The sequence below is a fragment of the Macrotis lagotis genome, chromosome 4 (genome assembly GCF_037893015.1).
Source record: "Macrotis lagotis isolate mMagLag1 chromosome 4, bilby.v1.9.chrom.fasta, whole genome shotgun sequence".
NCBI classification, from domain to species: Eukaryota; Metazoa; Chordata; class Mammalia; order Peramelemorphia; family Peramelidae; genus Macrotis; species Macrotis lagotis.
In genome coordinates, this window is record NC_133661.1 from 241,366,566 (window position 1) to 241,386,672 (window position 20,107).

Genomic DNA, 20,107 nt, shown 5'->3' on the forward strand with positions numbered 1-20,107 from the left:
GCCTTATCTGAATGCCCATATTATGAATCAAAACAAAAAGCTGGATCTAATATAATATTTTCCATCTGTCTTTAGACAACAGTAGCATTTCACCACTTCTCTTTAGTCATTTTTGCACTACATTTACCATCTCCTTTGTGCCCTATTTCAAATAGAATCAAATATTAAGCATCCAATGCCTTTCCAGTCTGCCTTTTCTGATTTTTATATGCACAAAAGTACTATTTATTGTTCTAAATAAAAAAATTGAAAAGTTATTTTTTTCCTGCTCTATAAAGAAGGGAGACATACTATATACATAGAATATATCCTATCTCACCACATGTCTTCCTTCAAGCCCATCTGAGTTACTAAAGAATTAAACTTTACTTGATATTTTTAGGCATAAGTAAACCCAACATCTATAGATCATCTATACTATTTTATCTCTTATACTTTTAATTGTTCCATAACTTCCATACTTATCAAACCCCAACCTCACCTAAATTCCCTTAATTTCATTTAAATGAATTCACTTCCTGTTTTACATGAGAAAATATTAGACAATGTGAATGAACTTCTCCACTATCATCCTCCACACCTTAAAACAATTAAAGGTCTTTATCTCTCCTCTCATTTCTGTTGCTTCAGATAAAGGGTGGCACCTCTGCTGCTAAAGCTATCCTTTCTATGAGCCTCTGATTCTGTTCCCATCCCCTCACCTCCAGAACACTGTTCTGTTGATCCACTTTCTCTTGCATCATCTGTTGCTCTACCATTCCTATTCTCCTACAAACATGCTCAAGTTTCCATCTTCTCCACAGAAAGCAAAAACACTTTCCCTAATACAATCTCAGAGCATAGCCTCCTCTCATTCTTCTCTTTCATCATAAAAATTTTCTTTCCTTCCATTTCTCTATCTGCATTATTTATAAACTTCATTGTTCTTATCTAAACACTATATAGACGGTATTTTTTCAAATGTGACCAATAACTTCCTAGTTCTCAAATGAAATGGCCTTTTCTCAGTTCTTCTCCTTGACCTATCTGCAGTATTTGATTTTTCTGATTCTCTTTTCTTTTTTCCTTTCTTTTTTATAGTTTATTTATTTCCATATTATTACAATAATCTTCTTGTGAAAATAAACACAAAACCCCTTCTTCCAAAAGATAGAGAAATCTCAAGGGATATGAAGTGAGAGAGAAAATAAGTGTACTTCAGTCTGTGTTCAGATTCCATTGGCTCTGTCTCTGGGATGAGTTGCCTTCTTTATCATGTCCATCAGAGAAGTTACTTCAATATCTTTCCCAAAGTCACTATTTATTACTAGTTGAGTTTCCCTCCATCCTATTCTTCCCCACTCCCATGTATTCTATTCTCTCTCCTTTCACTATGTCCCTGCTCAGCAGTGTTTGTATCTGACTACCCTCTCCCACAATTTTCCCTCTCTTCTATCACCTACTCCCCTGTCCCCTTTATCCCATCCCTTTCATTTATTTGCTAGGGTAAGATAGATTTCTATACCCTATTGAGTGTGCATGTTATTTCTTCACTTAACCATTTCTGATGAGAATGAAGGCTTTCTCATTCCCACTCGCCTTGCCCCCTTCTACTCCAGTGCAAAAACTTTTTCCTGACTTTTTTAAAGTGAAATATCTTAGCCCATTTTCCATCTCCTTTCCCTTTCTCCTAGTACTTTTTCTTTATCACCCATTGACTACATCTTTATACTATATCATACCATTATATTCAACTCTCCCCTGTGCCTTGTCTATATATGCTCCTTCTAACTGCTGTTATAAATGAGGTTCATATGAGTTATCCATATTTTATTCCCATGCAGGAATACATGCAGTTCAACTTCCTTAAATTCCTCATAATTAGTCCTTCCCATTCACCCTTTCTGTGCTTCACCTGCATCCTGTACTTAGAGATCAAATTTTCTGTTCAGGTCTTGTTGTTTCAACAGGAAAGTTTGAATGTCCTCTGTTTCACTGAAAGCCCATCTTTTCCTCTGAAAGAGGATGTTCAGTTTTACTGAGGAATTGATTCTCAGTTGTAAACCAAGCTCTTTTGCCTTTCAGAAATCATATTCTAAGCTCTATGAGCCCTTATTATAGATGCTGCCAGATCCTGTGTGATGCTGACTTTAGTGCCTTGGTAGTTGAATTTTTTGTTTCTGGCAGCTTGTAGTATTTTCTCTTTAACTTGGGAGTTTTAAAATTTGGCTATAATATTCCTGAGAGGTTTTTGGGGGGCGATCTCTTTCAATAGATGATTGGTAAATTCCCTCAATTTCTATTTTACCCTCTGCTTCTGGGATCTCAGGGCAATTTTGCTGTATTATTATTTCTTCAAAAATGAAGCCTAGGCTCTTTTCCTGGTCATGACTTTCAGGGAGCCCAATAATGTTTAAATTATCTTTCCTGGATCTGTTTTCAAGGTCAGTTGTTTATCCAATGAGATATTTCACATTTCTTTCTAATTTTTTATTCTTTTATTATTGGCTTATTGTTTCTTGATTTCTTGCAAAGTCATCAGATTCCTTTAGTTCCATTCCACATTTGAAGGAGTTATTTTTTTAAAAGAGCTTTTTAAATCTTCTTTTCCCTTTGACCAATTCTACTTTTTAAGGCATTCTTCTCCTCATTTGCCTTGGTGTTGCTTTTTCCATTTGGCCTAAACCAGTTTTTAACATGTTTCTTTTTTCAGTATCTTTTTTAATATTTCTTTGACCAAGCTGCTGGCTTGGTTTTCATGATTTACCTATATCACTGTCATTTCTTTTCCCAATTTTTTCCTCTACTTCCCTTACTTGCTTTTCAAAGACTTTTCTGTGTTTGTCCATAGCCTGAGACCATTTTCTATTTCTCTTGGAGGCTTTGGGTATAGAAGCTCTGACTTTTTCATCTTCTGAGTGTATATTTTGATTATCCATGGGTCCAAAGTAATTTTCTATGATCAGGATTTTTTTCTGTTGTTTGCTCATTTTCCCAGGATTTGACTTCCAAGGCTTTAGGTGAGGTTTTAGGGACACCCCACAGGGACCTTAATTCCTCCAAGGTCTTATGAGAGGCTTTTGGCTCTACTCTGTTCTGTGGATAACCACAAACCCTCCCCCTCTGCCCTGGAGTGAGGAGGGTCACTGCTCCTCCATGGTGGTAGGGGCCCAGACTGCATCCTGGATCTGAGTGTGGGCAAACAGCAGAGTCCTGCCCCAGGGATAGCAGAGAGACCTCTGCAGGTTCCCAAAGAAGGTTCCTGCCACAGGGCTGCTCTGAGGCCAGTACTCCTCACTCTGGTGGGGCAGAGTTCTTTCACCATCCCTTCAAACCATCTCCGGAGATCCCTGGCCAAGAGGTCTGGAAACTGCCCCCTCTGTCTCAACCCCAGGGACCCAAAAGCCCTAAGGACTGTTCCTGGAAACCTGGATCTGGTTTGCTCCAACCGAGCTGTACTGTGACTCCTTCCAACCTCCCTGCCACCTACCCTGTGAAACAGACCTTTCCCAAGGATCTTGTAAATTGTATTGAACTGGGTAATTTTATCACTCAGTCTTTCTGAGTGTTTGACCTCTCTAAATTGTGGCTAGTGTCATATTTTGATTGCTTTGGGAGCTTTTGGGGGATGAGTTTCCAGTAATTCTTTCCTTCAAGGTACCATCTTGGCTCCACTCCCATTTCTCTTTTCTAATGGTATTTCCCCCACCTCTCTCCATGACTCCTTCTTTGTCTCCTTTTATACTTGTCTCCTCCCTAAAGTATAGACATTGTCTTAAAGTCATAACTTTGAATCCTATTTTCTTTTTTATACTCCCTCCCTTGACAATTGCATCTTCTATTTTCATTATATTATATCTGGCCTGGTGACTCTCAGATTGAAATCTTTAGTCCTGATCCCTTTACTAGGAGTCCTACAGACAAACTCAACTTGTCCACAATGAAACTGATCAACTTTCCAAAATAACTCCCCTCCCCTAACTTCCTCATTCTGTTCATGATGATTACAGTTACCCAAGTGGAAATTCTGCCTTTCTGTTACCTTTATTCTCTTCCTGATCCCAAAACCTTTACCAAGTCCTATATTTGTAAAATCTCTTAAATTGGTACCTTTTTCTTCTCCTATTGCAATCATATATAGTACTTTTGACTCAAAATATTACATAATACATAAAAAGGTGTTTCTGCCTTCATTTTCTCTCCCTCCAATTCATTCTTTGTAAGTCCTGGCATAATATATTATTTTAATATTGTAATTGTTCAAGTTATAAGTCTCCACATTGCCTGTGCAATAAAATTTGAATTAAATGTTGATGATCCATAACTCTCTAAAATCCTGACTCCAAACTACTTTTCTAGTCCTAACTTACTACCTCTTATCTATACTGCATGCCATAAAAAAACTTCTCCACTTCCATGTCTGTGTTTATGTTGTCCCCATTGGTAGAATGTTCTTTACTTCATTTCTTCTCTCCCTGCTCATTGAAATCCTACTTTGATAATCATAATCTCTGAGATCTCTCCCAGATTTAAATCTATCTAGTGAAACTTTTTCATTTTATAGTTAAAGAGAAATTAAATAACTTCTTCTAGTTTTAGGTGCTTAGTCCCTCCACGAAACCCTCCATTGCCCCCTTTCTTTTTAGGTATTTCCCTTTCAATTTCCCTTAGCTCTTTGTAACTTTCTCATATACTAATTTATTTTATTTTATTTTATATTTTATACCTGTCTTCCTTCCTTAATTAGAGTGTAAAGTTCCTTGATGGTATCATATTCACCTTTGTTATTTACTCACTTGTAACATAGGGTGTTTAATCTATAGTAGGAATTTAAGTGTTTATTGAATTGAATCAACTTCAACTTTTGACTTTTGGATAGTTTGCTACATTTGAAAAAAAATCAGCTATTTTGTAGACAAAAATGAATCATATATTTGAGCAAGTGCTGAAAAATTGCATTTGTAGTTCAGAAAAATCCTCCAGCATAGTTTGTCATCCTATATCCTATATGCATATATGTAGTACACACAGAAACATCTGTAACTACATTTCATAGCTTCTAACCAAATTATGATAAGTGGTTGGTTAGGTTTTTGGTTTTGTTTTGATTTGGGTTTTAGGGGCCATCTGAGAATAGTGAACTAATTTGGTAATTCTATAGTCTGGAGATTCCCACACTAAATTATAAAGTGTTTAAGACTATCCAGACAGCCATACTATGCCTTGCTTTTAAAACTAAAAATTGTCTGTATGACAGAATTTCCTCTGTTGTGAAGTTTGGCCCTATCAATTGGTAAAAAAAACATTTATTAAGGTTCCTACATGTATATGATGTTGAACTGTAATTTATTGCTAAGGCAATAAAGTAATGAAAGCCTTTATCTCAATAGCATTTTATATAGTAATGAATACACACACATTTGTGCTACTTCTCTCTTCCATTTCATGGTTTCACTTGATTCAATCTACCACAGCACTTCAAAAACATTTTAAGAATGTGTCACCAATGAATGTTTGCATCAAAATTATTATACTCTTGGCTTATCAAAAAAAGATGAAGATTGATATCAATACTCTCATTCAAAACTATATTGGGAGAAATTTGAGGTCTCTGAATGACCTAAGATTTATGAATAAATTAAACTATTAAATAAATATTAAATAACTATTAAATTCAATTCATATATCATTATTGGAATCTACTATTCCAAAAGGGTTCCTTGGACCTCTTTAAGTCTCTTTAGGCCACAATAGTCCAGGCTATTGTAGCTTGGATAGTCCCTTATTTTGCCAGTTTGGGAATGACTGAAGAGGGGGATAGGGAAAGCATTAAATGCTTATTATGCTTTCTAAGTGCTAGGGATCCACATAGAAAATGAAGACAATCTTTGTTCTTAAGGTCTTCACATTTTAATAAATTGCAATAACACATAGAATAGATCTTAACAAGAAGTCAGATGGAGCAGTCCCATGCTCCTTTGGGTAAAGCAACAAAGCAGATGACAGTGCATCTTATTTAATGTCATTTCAATTAAAAATTGCTATCTATTGTTGGAGTATTTAAAATGTACTTTGGTGGTGAGAAATTTTTTTTTCCAAGTCTTCAAGAGCTTTGGTTGCTAAGAAGGAAGGGAAGAAATCACCTGAAGAAAATGTTACTAGGTTGCATCTCCACATAAATTGCTTTCCTGGAGTGTGGTTGTAGAGGCCAGACTGAAAGCAGAGCCCATGATCTTTGGGATGCTACTATTACCAGGACTCTTGAATATATCTAACAATTGAATGTAGAAGGAATGCATGGCCCCCTTCTCTGCAAAGACTGTTTCCCTTGATAATGGCTGTAAGGGTGAAGTGAGAGGGGAGAACTGCAAATTCCCTAGGTTCCTGAACTTGGGGTCCTGGGTTAGCTCCACAGGAGTCTAAGGTGAGTGATGGTCAGTGGGATTTGACTCAACTGGCAAATGCTACCTCTTTCTCCCTCAGAGTGCCTTGCTGCTAGGCTGATTTGCCTGCTTCCTTAGCAGTAGGTAATGCTGGTAGTCAGTCAAAGGCCCCTTTTCCCACAAGTGTTCCTCCTCTTTGATTTCTCCGGAAGCTGGTGGTCCCAAAGGTTCTATTGTTCTATTGTTGGGATCAACTGCCTTTTGGTAACAATTGTTAAGAACCCTAACTTGGAAATTAGCCCTGAACAAAGCAGAATAATTTTCTCCTTTAAATGAGATTTAGCTTATTGATAAGATGCTTCATTTCCCATATAGTGGCATTAGAAACATGAGTTACTCTGATTTTTTTAAAAAATAAAATGAAAACTGAATTATTTATGCATCATCAATATTTCCAGAACATCTCCATGTGTAGAGCTTCACTTTTACCTTGTGTGTGTGACTGATTATTAAGGTCACACGTTTCAATTCACTGAACATAAATTGCATCAAGGATGCTCACTGAAAAGGAATATGAAGGGGGGAAATGACATTACTATTCTAAAGCAGCACTTTTTTAAAGGAGTATGACAACACATTATACTTATAGGAAAGATAAGATATTTGTAACTTCAGTAGTAAATTAGAGAAGCAGAATAAATTTTAGGCTTTTAGCAGGATGGAATTTTTTTATCTTCAGAAAAGAAACATTGATTCAATTGTATAAATATCCTTTATAATTTTAGATTAGCTATATTGAGATATTAATTTAAAACATTTCTAAAATCATCTATTATGTGTGTTTGTATAAAGGTTGTGATGAAAAGAGTCAGAATTTCTTTGAATTTTCAAAGATTTATATGTATTCCAGAAAAAGAGAGGATCAGTCTAAGTTTATTATGGTTTTAAAACCAAGCATTATTAGAAGCAAAGTCACAGTGAATGACCATTTCTCTAAATAGAGAAAAAAAGGTTAATAGAGAGCTGCCCCTCAGCTGTCATTAGGACTAGATTTATTGACTACTTAAGAGAAGGAGTGACTAAACAGTTGTCTGATGACTGTTGAATTTGTTTCCATTAGTAAGTGTAAGTACCCAGAGGATCGAAGGAAAGTCCAGAAGGAATTTATCTCATTATAAAATCTAACAAGATTAATAGTGGGGAGGATATGACCCTATCTCCAAACCTCAGTAAGCAGCTGAAGCTTGTAAAATGTGTAAAGGAATTTATATCAAACTTAAATCCTGGTTTCATTATTGTTTTGGGAAGAGAGGGATTGTTCACTCTTGTATCTTTTGCCTTTTTTGAGTGATAGGCTGTTGCTCATCAGAGTAGGAAGATGAGCTGGTAAAGGAAGTTGTTACACCACATACCCTGTCACCATCACCTGCCATCTCTTCAGTACCACCTGTCATCTTACTACCTTTAATCTACTTTCTTTCACAGATGAATGGTACTCAGTGAATAAGATTTGCCTTCTGAGCTAACAAAATACTGAGTCTTAGATTTGAAGCCAGAAAAGACCATAATCTTACCCTCTTCCTCTTCATTTTATAGATAAGAAAATAGAGATATAGAGTATAAGTGATTTGCTTAATGTCACATGGTTAAGGTGGCTAAGCTAGAATTCTGACCCATGCCTTCTGAATTTAAATCTTCCTCTCCTTGCCAGGTTAAAATGTTATGATATGTTTCTTTAATAGAGTTATGTCTAAAGTCCAAACTCAAGCCTAATATATAAACTAGGCTCTTTCCCAGAGAGTAATCATAGGTGTACTTTTGGTCTCTCATTGTGGACTAAAACTTTAAAAGGCTGGGAGAAAACCACAATCACTTTGTGTCCCTAGAAATTATGACACTGAGGAAATTTCACCTGCCATTTTTGTAAAGATACCTGACTCACCGGTAACTAGAAAATATATCTTAAATTTCTACCTAAGGGAAAGTCATTTGCCCAAGGTATATTTTTTATTAAGGAAGCTTAAGAAAAGAAAGGTTTCAGATAAATTGTGTTGTAATAGAGGTACAGCTGAAGTTAATTTTGATTTTCTTCAGTCCTATCAAATTCCCTCCATATGCACACAAAATAAATTGTGTGACTATACTTACTGCAACTGGGTCTTTGTTTTTAAATTATGTACCAGAACTTATATATGTAAATCAGCTTTTTCCCTTTGCACATAGCCACCTTGGAAAGATTTATGTGATGCCACCCTTATTTAGAGTGTTTCTAGATGTTCTCTTTTTGAAACTGCATAGCATACTTTTTTTCAATATATTGTGTTCATTTTTTTTTTAGTTTTTGCAAGGCAATGAGGTTAAGTGGCTTGCCCAAGGCCACACAGCTAGGTAATTATTAAATGTCTGAGGTCGGATTTGAACTCAGGTACTCCTGATTCCAGGGCCGGTGCTCTATCCACTGCGCCACCTAGCTGTCCCCAGTCATTTTTCAAACTGGGTAACACTGGGGGTTTTTTTTTTGGTCAAAAACTAGACTGTTAAGTAGTATGTCAACTTTTTTGTTCTCCATGGAGCATTCATTATCTATAATATACTAGCTATTGAGTTAAATAAGCATAGTCCCTCATTTTATTTCAGAAGCAGTCCTATAATACATAATATGCCTATAATATATAAATCAAGACAATATCGAATCATAGTTGAACTCTTGTTAAATGACCACTCTTCACTACAGAGAACTTCTATTAGGGTTTAAGTTTAGGAGGAATGCAAATAAAATGTGCTATCAGTTACAGTCATATTGATTTATTTTGCTTAACTTTTTTTTTCTTTATTATGAGAGTATTTAATATGGGGAGGAAGATTCCTTTTATTTTTTGCAAACAAAGATCAAATCTTCAATAATAATAATAATAAAAGCAATGCTGAATGACAAGTTTCATAACAGTTGTGAACAAGAGAAGAATTATTGGATTATACATGTAACCTCCCTGGGTAATTTTCCTACTTAGAAACAGACAACACTTAGATTTATAAGTCCTTATTTTGAAAAAAAAAGCTTCATTGCATTGTAGTCCAAGACTACATAAATTCATACGTATATATACATATATGTATATGAGTATGTACATGAATATATGTATATAAATGTCTATATATATGTATGTATGTATATATATATATATATTTATATACATATAACTTGACCTGGAAAAAAAACCTTCAAATGTATGTTTTATTAATTGTGACTTAATGTTGTTGTGTGTTCTTCCTTTAGGACATTTATAATTACCCTTAACTATTTTATCTAGAAGCCAAAAATGCCATGACTCATGTTAGAAATCCAACTGGCAATTTAACAATACTTTTAGTATTTCCATATGAATGCATTCTTATATATGTATTGGTAACTCTTGAATAAAAAGTATTTGCTTTTGGAGAGGTGTTCACTTTATGTGGGATTTACTCTGTCCTCTAGTCACATGTTGATCACAAGAGGGCTGAGCTAGAGTGTATGGATTTGATCAGGAGAAATCCATCAGTATAAAACAATTCAGCATTTACATTACTTCAACTTGATCCCAAAACATTCTTCTTTGTTTTAGTGTATATGGTGAACAGCATTTGTCGTGTGTTTATGGAATTGCTGAGTGAATTTGCATTTGGGGTGTGTGGCAAAAATGCATTTGGAGGTCTCATATATGAAGTAGTAAAAAAAAAAAGGCCTGTTTAGATAGATTGGAATTATAAAATATTAATCCCAGCAGGAATTTCATAGCTCTGATTCAAGTCCCTTAATTCTACAGATTAGGAAATTCCCATGGGCTTAATTGGCTTATTTAGGGTTACACAGTGAATTAGTGGTAGACCTGATATTAGAACCCAAGACTTGCGTAGCATACATATATTCCATCTGCTAGACTATATGACCTTATTAGATATGTATGAAACAAGAAATTTGAGTTAAAGAAAGACTAAGAATGAAACAAGTGAGAAAAATTCAAAGTTGTGGTCAGACTTGAATCTTTTAATTCCTGTGTTCTTTTATTACTAGTGGTTAATGCTACATTTGTAACTTTTACATTTCATACCAGGACATTTATCTTGTCAGTAATTAAACTCTAGTGGCTTCCATGCTTTTACAGGATGAAAACCAATGAAATGGGTGGTATGAGTGAATGTTGTTTTAATTGAGAAGAAACAAATATTTTGCATTTTCTGAGATGATTTTTGAATATACAGATTGCCAAACACCCTTGTGTGAGATAGCTGTTCCAAGAGTTTTTTTAAACGTCCATTTTAAAACAAACAAAAGTTTATTTTCAGAAGTAAAGCTGCAATATATTCTGCAAATGCTTCATAGGGATTAATGTGTGTATTTCTCCTTAGGGTCAGTAGGCACAACTGCTCTTATTTTTGTTTAATTGTGGGAACTAACAAGAACAATGGAATTACAGGAAATTCCTTAGAAAAATCCCATCAGCTTGCCTCTGAGAACATATATTCTAGTTAATATAAACCATTACTACTTAGAATATAATCATCATCAGCCATCTTTAAAAATCAGGCAAGGACCCAATGTAATTTTTTTATTTTGTTTTAGAAATTATGATTGATTTTTTTTTAACAAGGGCATGTAGGCCATGACCATTTTGGTATCCTTATCATTTGACAGATACTGTTCACACATCTTCATTCATCACCATTTATTTACCCAGAGCAAAAGCGCAAAAATCACTGGTTTAAGAATCAGATGGCTCAGGTTCTAGTTTTGTCTCTAGTTCTTGAGGTCATAAGTCAGGTCATATTCCTTCCCTAAATCCATTTTTTCATTTGTAAAATAAGGGATTTGAGTTAAATGATCTCTGAGATCCACATTTTTGACTTGTATTAAATTTAAATATACATTTCTATATCTCAAGTCCCACATTTTCAGTTTCAAGGGTGTAGACTTCAGAGTCAGAGAACTTTGGTTCACATCTTACCTCTAATTCTTACCAGCTGTGTGACCTTGGACAAATAAATGCCCCAGGCCTTAGTTTGCTCATCTGGAAAGTGATGTGGTGGGACTAGATGGTTTTTGCAACATCTTCCAGCAGGGGAATAATTATTGAACCTTTATTTCCCCTTTTACATAATTCTGTCTCTTTATTTTTCCATAATCATCTATCTTCTCAGTCTCCTAGAACTGAATGCTTGGGCTCATTTGTCACTCCTTTCTTCTTTATCTTCCTCCCACCAACATACACCGTCTATCATTCGGCTTTAACCTTCTTGGCAACTAATTTCCCTCTTGTTTTTCATCTCTATAATAATAAATGTGCCAGACCAGGCTATCACATCTTCATACATCTAGACATCTCAGCAGTAGCTTCCTTGCTTCTATTTCTCCTAATTCAACCATTTGAGAAAGGCTACTACCTCAAACTTGTTGGGCACCTCCTTTATTTCCTGGTTACTATGTATCCTTACAATATGTTGCTTATTAAGATTCTAAGTCTTTTTATGCACTATGTTTCAATCCTAGGTGTATCAAATATTCCACATTGGCTAGGAATTCATTTTATATTTCTATTGTTCCTCTTATCCCAGTGCAATGATTTATATATAAAGCAAATTTAAATATTTTGACTCATTATATCAAGTATAATTAAGTTTCAACTGATTGCATTTAATTAAATTTGACAAGTAATTATGTAAAGCACCTTCTTTACGCATGGTACAGTTCTAGTGACTAGAAATTTTAATCTGCCTTTAGTTCTAGGAAATTGAAATTAAAAAAAAGTTTTTTAAGGGAAGAATACAATATAAAAATGCAAAATACTATAAGTTTAATATAACAATGCTGACTGTCAATTTAACACAAGAACTAAAATTCTCAAGGCTCATATTTTTAGAATTTAAAGAATACAACTAATAAACCTAAAATCCTTTACTGTACATGAAATCTTATAATCCAGGTCCACCTAGATTAGCCAAAGTGAGGACACTTTTATTTTTAAACAAAATGTGTAAAATGTAAACATTTTATAATAATATATATTTATATTTATTTATAAATATATTATATATTTATAATAAAAATACCTACTTGCTCATCTTATGGAAAAGGAATAATGCAGCTAGAATTCTTTTATACCACTGATGCTAAAAGCTAAGGTTAAAACCTGATTTATAGACTAATCACGCTGTATCAGGTTTTGACTGTATGTGGTTGTTATCTTTAGGAGAACATAATTTTCCCCTTAGTATATTTGAATCTCCATGATTTAAAAGCTCATCTTATAACAGAATTCTGCTGTGCTATGCATATAAAACAAGGTTCATTTTTAATCTTGGTAGTCTGAAAGAAATTCAAGTACTTTAAATTTTGTAATTATTTATCTGAAATTGGACTCTGCTGCTTTCTCTTAGGATAAGAAAATGAATGTGAGTTCTCCCAGTGATAGTGGGGAATGTTTTCTCTCCAGTTGGAAAGAATGTAGCAGCACCTTCAAGCACAGTTCAAGTCTTTCACAGGCGGGCTGTAAGTAATAAAGAATTATATATGTATCTCCAGCTTTGTGAAAATTCAATATGTAGAATTCTAAAATTGATAAATTGATAAATTAGAAATCAGTTATTCATATCATCAAAAATCTTTGATTTGTCAATTAATTTGCAACTGCTTTCCTATATATTGTCAATTCCCATGGTACTAAAAAAAGTAATAAAAATATTCAGTTTACAAAAATTCTGCCAGTTTCTTTTTTAAGTTGTATTACATACCTCCCAAAATTTTTTTAAAAGGATTGCTTTACATCAGTCATCAAAACTATCTGGTATTGGCTAAGAAATAGAGTGTTGGATTAGTGGATTAGTGGATTAGTGGAATAGACTAGGTTCAATAGCAAGAAATGATTATAGTAATCTGCTGTTTGATAAATCCAAAGAGTCCAGCTATAGGGACTCCCTCTTTGATTAAAAAAAAAACTGTCGGGAAAATTGGAAGTTAGTATGGCAGAAACTTGGATTAGACCAATACCCTACACCCTATACTAAGATAAGATCAAAATGGATAGAGGATTTAGACATAAAAAACCAATATTTTAAGCAAACTAGGAGATCAAGAAATAGTTTACCTGTCAGATCTGAAAGGAAGCAATTTATGACCGACCAAGGAAGAAATAGAAAACATCATTAAAAACAAACTAGATAATTTCGATTACATTAAATTAAAAAACTTTTGCATAGACAAAATCACTGTAACCAAGATCAAAAGAAATGTAGTAAATTGGGAAATAATTTTTACAATTAATATTTCTGACAAAGGACTCATTTCTAAAATATATAGAGAACTGGGTCAAATTAAAAAAAAAACATTCCCCAATTGACAAAAAGTCAAAGGCTATACAAAGGCAATTTACAGATGAGGAAATCAAAGCGATCCATAGTCATATGAAAAATTGCTCTAAATCACTAGAAATGCAAATTAAAGCATCTCTCTGAGATACCACCTCCACCTCATACCTCTCAGACTGGCCAATATGACCAGAAAGGACAATGATCAATGTTGGAAGGGATTCGGAAAATCTGGGACACTAATACATTGTTGGTGGAGCTGTGAACTCATCCAACCTTTCTGGAAAGCAATTTGGGATTATGCCCAAAGGACAACAAAAATGTGCATACCCTTTGATCCAGCAATACCACTACTGGGTCTGTACCTGAAGAGATTATGAAAAAAAAAGGTAAAAACATCACTTGTGCAAAAATATTCATATAGCAGCCCTGTTTATGGTGGCAAAGAATTGGAAATTAAGTGAATGTCCATCAATTGGGGAATGGCTTAATAAACTATGGTGTATGTATGTGATGGAACACTATTATTCTATTAGAAATCAGGAGGGATGGGAATTCAGGGAAGTCTAGAAGGACTTGCATGAACTGATGGTGAGCAAGATGAGCAGAACCAGAAAAATATTGTACACCCTAATAGCAACATGGGGGGTGATGATCAACCTTAATGGACTTGCTTATTCATCAGTACAACAATCAGGCACAATTTTGGGCAATCTACAATGAAGAACACCATCTGTATCCAGAGAAAGAATTGTGGAGTTTGAACAAAGACCAAAGACTATTACCTTTAATTTAAAAAAAAATACATTATCTTATTATGTAATTTTGCTCTCTTATACTTTATTTTTCTTCCTTAAGGATATGATTTCTCTCTCATCACATTAAATTAGATCATTGTATACCATGGAAACAATGTAAATACTAACAGACTGCCTTCTGTGTGGGGGTAGGGAAGTGAGATTAGGGAAAAATTATAAAATTCAAAATTAATTTTTAAAAAATATTAAAAGGATTGCTTTAAGGGAAACTCTCACTGTAAATGATGGTCAGAGATGGTTCAGTCACCTGATAAAGGTATTAGGAAAGGCAATATTCAACAATTTTGAATGATCTGAACATGAAACTATAAAGCACTGAAACATACATACTTTTATTTATAAGTGAATTGGGAATCAGTAGCCCTTGCTCAATAACTAACTAGTTGTGTGGCCTTAGTATAATCCACCCAATCACTTCAGGCTTCCCTTTGGTCATTTGTAAAATTAGAGATTTAGTAGAGATCATCTTTAAAGGTAAATTGAAGGGCTGGCTAGGTGGCATAGTGGATAAAGCACCAGCCCTGGAGTCAGGAGTACTTGGGTCTCAGGCACTTAATAATTACCTAGCTGTGTGGCCTTGGGCAAGCCACTTAACCCCGTTTGCCTTGCAAAAAGCTGAAAGAAAAAAGGTATATTGAGTTTCTGAAATTCAATGAATCTGTCTTTTGCCCAGAGGGGACTATAGATTCAGTGTTGTATATATTCTAAAAGTAGTTACTTTGTAGTTAGTTTTGCTTGTTTCAAAAGTTTTGCTTCTTATAGTTTCCACCATAAGCTGAGATATATCAGAAAATGACTCCCCTGTTTAAAAATAGCAAAAGCAGTAGTTAAAAATTAAAAAATGAATTTAAAGCTCTTCAAAATGCATTTTAAATTTTTTTTTAAATTCTGATTTTATTCAAATCATCACTAAGCAAGTTTTTATTTTGAATAGATTCCAGAGTATTTCACTTCAGACTGTGACAAAGGGTTATTAATACACTATTACAGATAATCAACTCTGGCAATTTAAAATGGATTTTTTCATAACTTGCTGGCAAATCAAATCTGATTTTTTTTTTAAAAATTAGCATTTTATAGGAAATCAAGATGAATTTGCAGCTCCTCTCAGCAGTTCAAAGAGCCAGGACAAACTTGTTCTGTGTTCCATGCCTTAATAACCTGAGTCTCTCATTTTAAAAAAAAAATCAAATTATTTATTCATTTATATTACCAACTAAATGTAAAGAAAGTGTTCAACAACCATTTTTATAAGGTTTTGAGTTCCATATTTTCTCCCTCTCTCTTCCCTCCCCATTCCCCCGACAGAAAGAAATCAAATATAGATTATACATATGCAACTATATTATACACATTTCCATATCAATCATGTTGAGAAAGAAGAATAAAAAAGATAAAAAAGTAAGAGGAGAAAAAATAAAGAATATTTCAAAAACTGAAAAATGGTAAATGGTCTGTATTCAGACTCCACAGTTCCCTCTCTGGATGAGAATGGCTCTCTCCAACTCAAGTCCTTTACAATTGTCTTTGATTATTGAACTTCTGAAATGAGCAAGTCCATCATGTTGATCATCACATAATGTTGCTGTTAGTGTGTAAAATGTTGTTCTAGTTCTGCTCATTTCACTCAGCATAAGTTCATGCAAGTCTTTCTAGGCTTTTTTGAAGTCTTGCCCTTTATGATTTTTTTGTAGAACAACATTGTTCCATCACATTCATATACCACAATTTTTTCAACCATTCCCTATTTTGGGGCATCCCCTCAATTTCCAATGCTTTACCACTACAAAAAGAGCTACTATAAATATTTTTGTACAAGTAAGCTTTTTACACTTTCTTGTAATATCTTTGGGATACAGATCTAGTAGTGTTATTGCTGGATCAAAGGGTATGCACAGTTTTATTGCTCTTTGGGTACAGTTCCAAATTACTGTCCAAAAATGTTAGTTCAGTTCACAATGCTACTAACAATGCAGTCATGTCCTAGTTTTCCCACAGACCCCCCCCACATTGATCTTTTTTTCTTTTTGTCATATTGGCCAGTGTGATAGGTATAAGGTTGTATCTCAAAGTTTTAACCTGGGTTTCTTTCAAGAGATCTTTGGCCCATAGGAATTATAGACAAACCCAATTTTGATATTACCAGAATTCTCTGCAGATGGAGGGGAGGGGTGGAAGAAAGAAGAAGGATGAACCAAAGAGTATTAATTATTTTAAAAGACCTCCAAAATTGAACCGGGATCTATTTGAAACCAGAATTTCAGTCCTAGGTCACATGTAACTCATACAAAGTACTTTTTAAAACCTTAATGTATCATATAAATGTTAGCTATAATAAAAGTTATCATTATAGCCATGAAATGAAAATCAGTTCAATAAAGAGTGCCAACTCTAGGCCAGATCCTATTTTGGTCACTGGAACACCTTTAAGCATAAGCTTGGGAAATGTACATTCTTTAAATTTTATGGTCATTGAAAATTTTTTTTTTATGTTTTTGCAAGGCAAATGGGGTTAAGTAGCTTGCCTAAGGCCACACAGTTAGGTAATTATTAAGTGTCTGAGATCGGATTTGAACCCAGGTACTCCTGACTCCAGGGCTGGTGCTGCATCCACTGCGCTACCTAGCTGCCCCGAAATTGCTTTTTAAATAAATATATAGTCTACCTTCATTAATACTTTAACTTTCCACAAGTAAAAGTATCAAATTTAATCTGTAGGTGCCATAATAACACATTCCTGGATTATGAAGAAACATATGTAAAAGGAAAATGCTTATGTAATATTTGATATTTTTCTTTGTGCTCTTTATGTACTATACTTAAAGCATTTTATTTTTCAATAATTAAACTTCTCAATATCTCTTTGAGATAGACATCTTTATTAAATTCATTATGCATCTTTGTAAACTGAAGCACAAATCTGTAAAAGGAAGGGATCAAACAAGATGTTATTCACATCTCTTCACCCTATGAGCCCATAAATTTTTTAGGACAAATGACTTGAGCTCCCTACAAACATTCTCTAACTACTCCCACATTAGAACTATCTTCTTGGAAAAGCAGAGGACTAATTTAAAAAATGTCTTCACTGGGGCTTTGAAAGTATTTTTGTTATACAATTATTGGTGTTGCAATAGAATATGAGTTGTATTTAAATAAGAATATAGACATACTACTTTCCCCTAATTCCTAGTGTTTGAATTATGAATCTGTAGAGTATAGAAAGGTCTGAAAACAAAGAAGAAACATAACAATAAGACCAGAGATGTCAGCAGTGCAGTTGTTAACCATAGCTAGAAAAGCTTTATGTGATGAAAGCCTGAATGTTGAATGTATTGAAAGTGTAATTGGAATAGTTAAAGGATTCTACCTGTAGCAAAATAAAGTATTTAAAAATTACTTAATATCAGTTTTGTTGTGTAAGAAGATAATTGTCTTGGGGACAGATAGTTTCTTTACAAGAGATAGTTTTATTTGTTTAGAAAACAGTATTTCTTAGCAATTATGTTAGTAGTGCTCAGGGAATATACAGACAATGGAATTAAATAGAAGACTCAAAGAAATTACTTTGCTAGAGATTTAAATAGGCAGCAACATAGAGTAGTGGATAGAGTGTTAGCCCTAGAATCATAAAGTTGTCATTTAGTGCATGTCTCACTTGACTCTTTGTGACTCCATTTGGAGTTTATTTGGCAAAAACATATAGGAGCATTTGCCATTTCCTTCTCCAATTCATTTTCCAGATAAGAAAATTGAGGCAACGGATTGTGTCTTGTCCAGGGTCATTAGAAGGTGACTACCACCAGACCCAACAACCTATCTACTCGGCCATTTTCTGAGTTCAAAGCTAACCTCAGACCCTTAGAAACTCTGAGACCCTGGGCAATTCACTTAACTCAATTTGTCTCAGTTTCCTCATTTGAAAAATGAGCCAGAGAAGAAAATGGCAAACCATTCCAATATCTTTGCCAAGAAATCCTCAACTCATGAAGGTTAGACATGATTGAAATATGAATAAACAAATTCTCTTTCAACCATCCAGGATCTGCATGCTTTCTCTGTCACCAGAATTATAGTTTTTATTTGGATAATATTGAGGTCAATACATCAAGATTTAAACTGGGGAAATGTCTATCAAAAGTTCAAGCTGTGACCTAATTATTTACCTAAGCAAAGGAATTTCATTTTTCCAATGGAATGAATAGTGATTTCTTTCCAACACTATATATAAACATACTTTATCTTGGAAAAATTAAATAATATTACTTTCCATTCCCTTATTTCTAAATTTATAGTCTCTAGAAGTCATTTTAGATGAGATGTGCTTAAAATTTAAACTTCAAATGATACAGTATTTTCTTTTGGATATCCTTAATGGTGACAAATCTTTGTCTTTTGGAGGAAAATTTTGATTTTTGGACAGAGCAGAGTCAGTTTTAACTGAGACTTTAGAATAAGGTGGGTGAGCAAGTTGAAGAATACCAATTGTGATCTAAAATTAGATACTTTAAAATTTTGCCAAGATGGCTTGAATTGGATCTTTATTTGCAATAAGTGGTTAGATGCTGTTAAGGTACTTTAGAAGAAAAAAACTAAGATTTTTTTTATTTATAGGCAAAACAATAACAGTATTTTACTTTTTGCTTAATGGATCCATTTCATGACTTTCTTCATGGATCTGTGATCATTTCTATAATTAAGATATATTTTCCACAGGCAACCATTTAGAAGGTACCTTGAGAATAAGTTTCCTGTACTAAATCTATGCCCTCAAAAGGAAAGAAATTTAAATGAGAGGAAGGAAAAAATAGAAGTGAGAGTATAATTTGGACAAGAAGGCATTTATTATATTGTGAAGTCAAACTGAAGAATTTAGCTTAAAAAACTACTTCTTTTTATTAATTTAATTATACCACAGTCACAACTATAAATTATATTTCTCTTTCTTTTGACCTATTCATCTTAGTATTTTTTTTCCCCTTGAAAGTTGCATGTTGGCTATCTTAATTCAAACACAGATTTCTTGTTTATATTGCTTATCATTCCAAGATCTGGAATTGAAATTGCTCCTAGAAATTTTATTGCTTTGAGGATTAACCCTGAGTTACATTTGAGAATGAGAAACAGAATTGCTTCTGGAGCAAAGGGAAAAAAGCAATCTGTTTTTAACATGTCATATATTTAACAATACAGCATTCACAAGATGAGTTTTGAGGTTTTTGTGTGGTTAAGTATGGCAAACCAGGTTGAACAAAATTGGAATCTCATAGAATACATATTTACGTCCTTAAATGGAAATAATGTTATCTGATTAATAAACTGATTAGTTTAAGATCTTCACTTTCTGGTTCTAACAATCTTCCAGCTTCCTCTAATATATTCATTGGTTGGTAGGGCCCAAGTTTCTTCAAAACCACTGCCTAAATCTCTAAAACTAGCCCCTCAGTACTTGTATATATAATTGAGGCACAATTAATATTTAATTAATTAATATAAAAATAAGATTTTTCTATTGAGATGTGTGAATTTTCCCCAAATCATAAAAATGAACATGCCAATTGAGCATCATGGACTCCAAATGGAATT

At 33.9% G+C, this 20,107-nt stretch overlaps 1 protein-coding gene across 11 annotated transcripts in view; it reads left to right on the forward strand.

The window, feature by feature from the left end:
• CEP128 (centrosomal protein 128) overlaps positions 1-20,107 on the forward strand; it is a 541,441-nt gene that overhangs the window by 499,076 nt on the left and 22,258 nt on the right. For 10 of the 11 annotated variants that reach the window (XM_074235602.1, XM_074235601.1, XM_074235600.1 and 7 more), the window contains one exon: positions 12,777-12,888. The exons of the other annotated variant lie outside the window; for it this stretch is intronic. In XM_074235602.1, the coding sequence (XP_074091703.1) occupies positions 12,777-12,888 (112 nt within the window). The remainder of the gene's footprint in view (positions 1-12,776; positions 12,889-20,107) is intronic. 11 annotated transcript variants of the gene reach the window in all.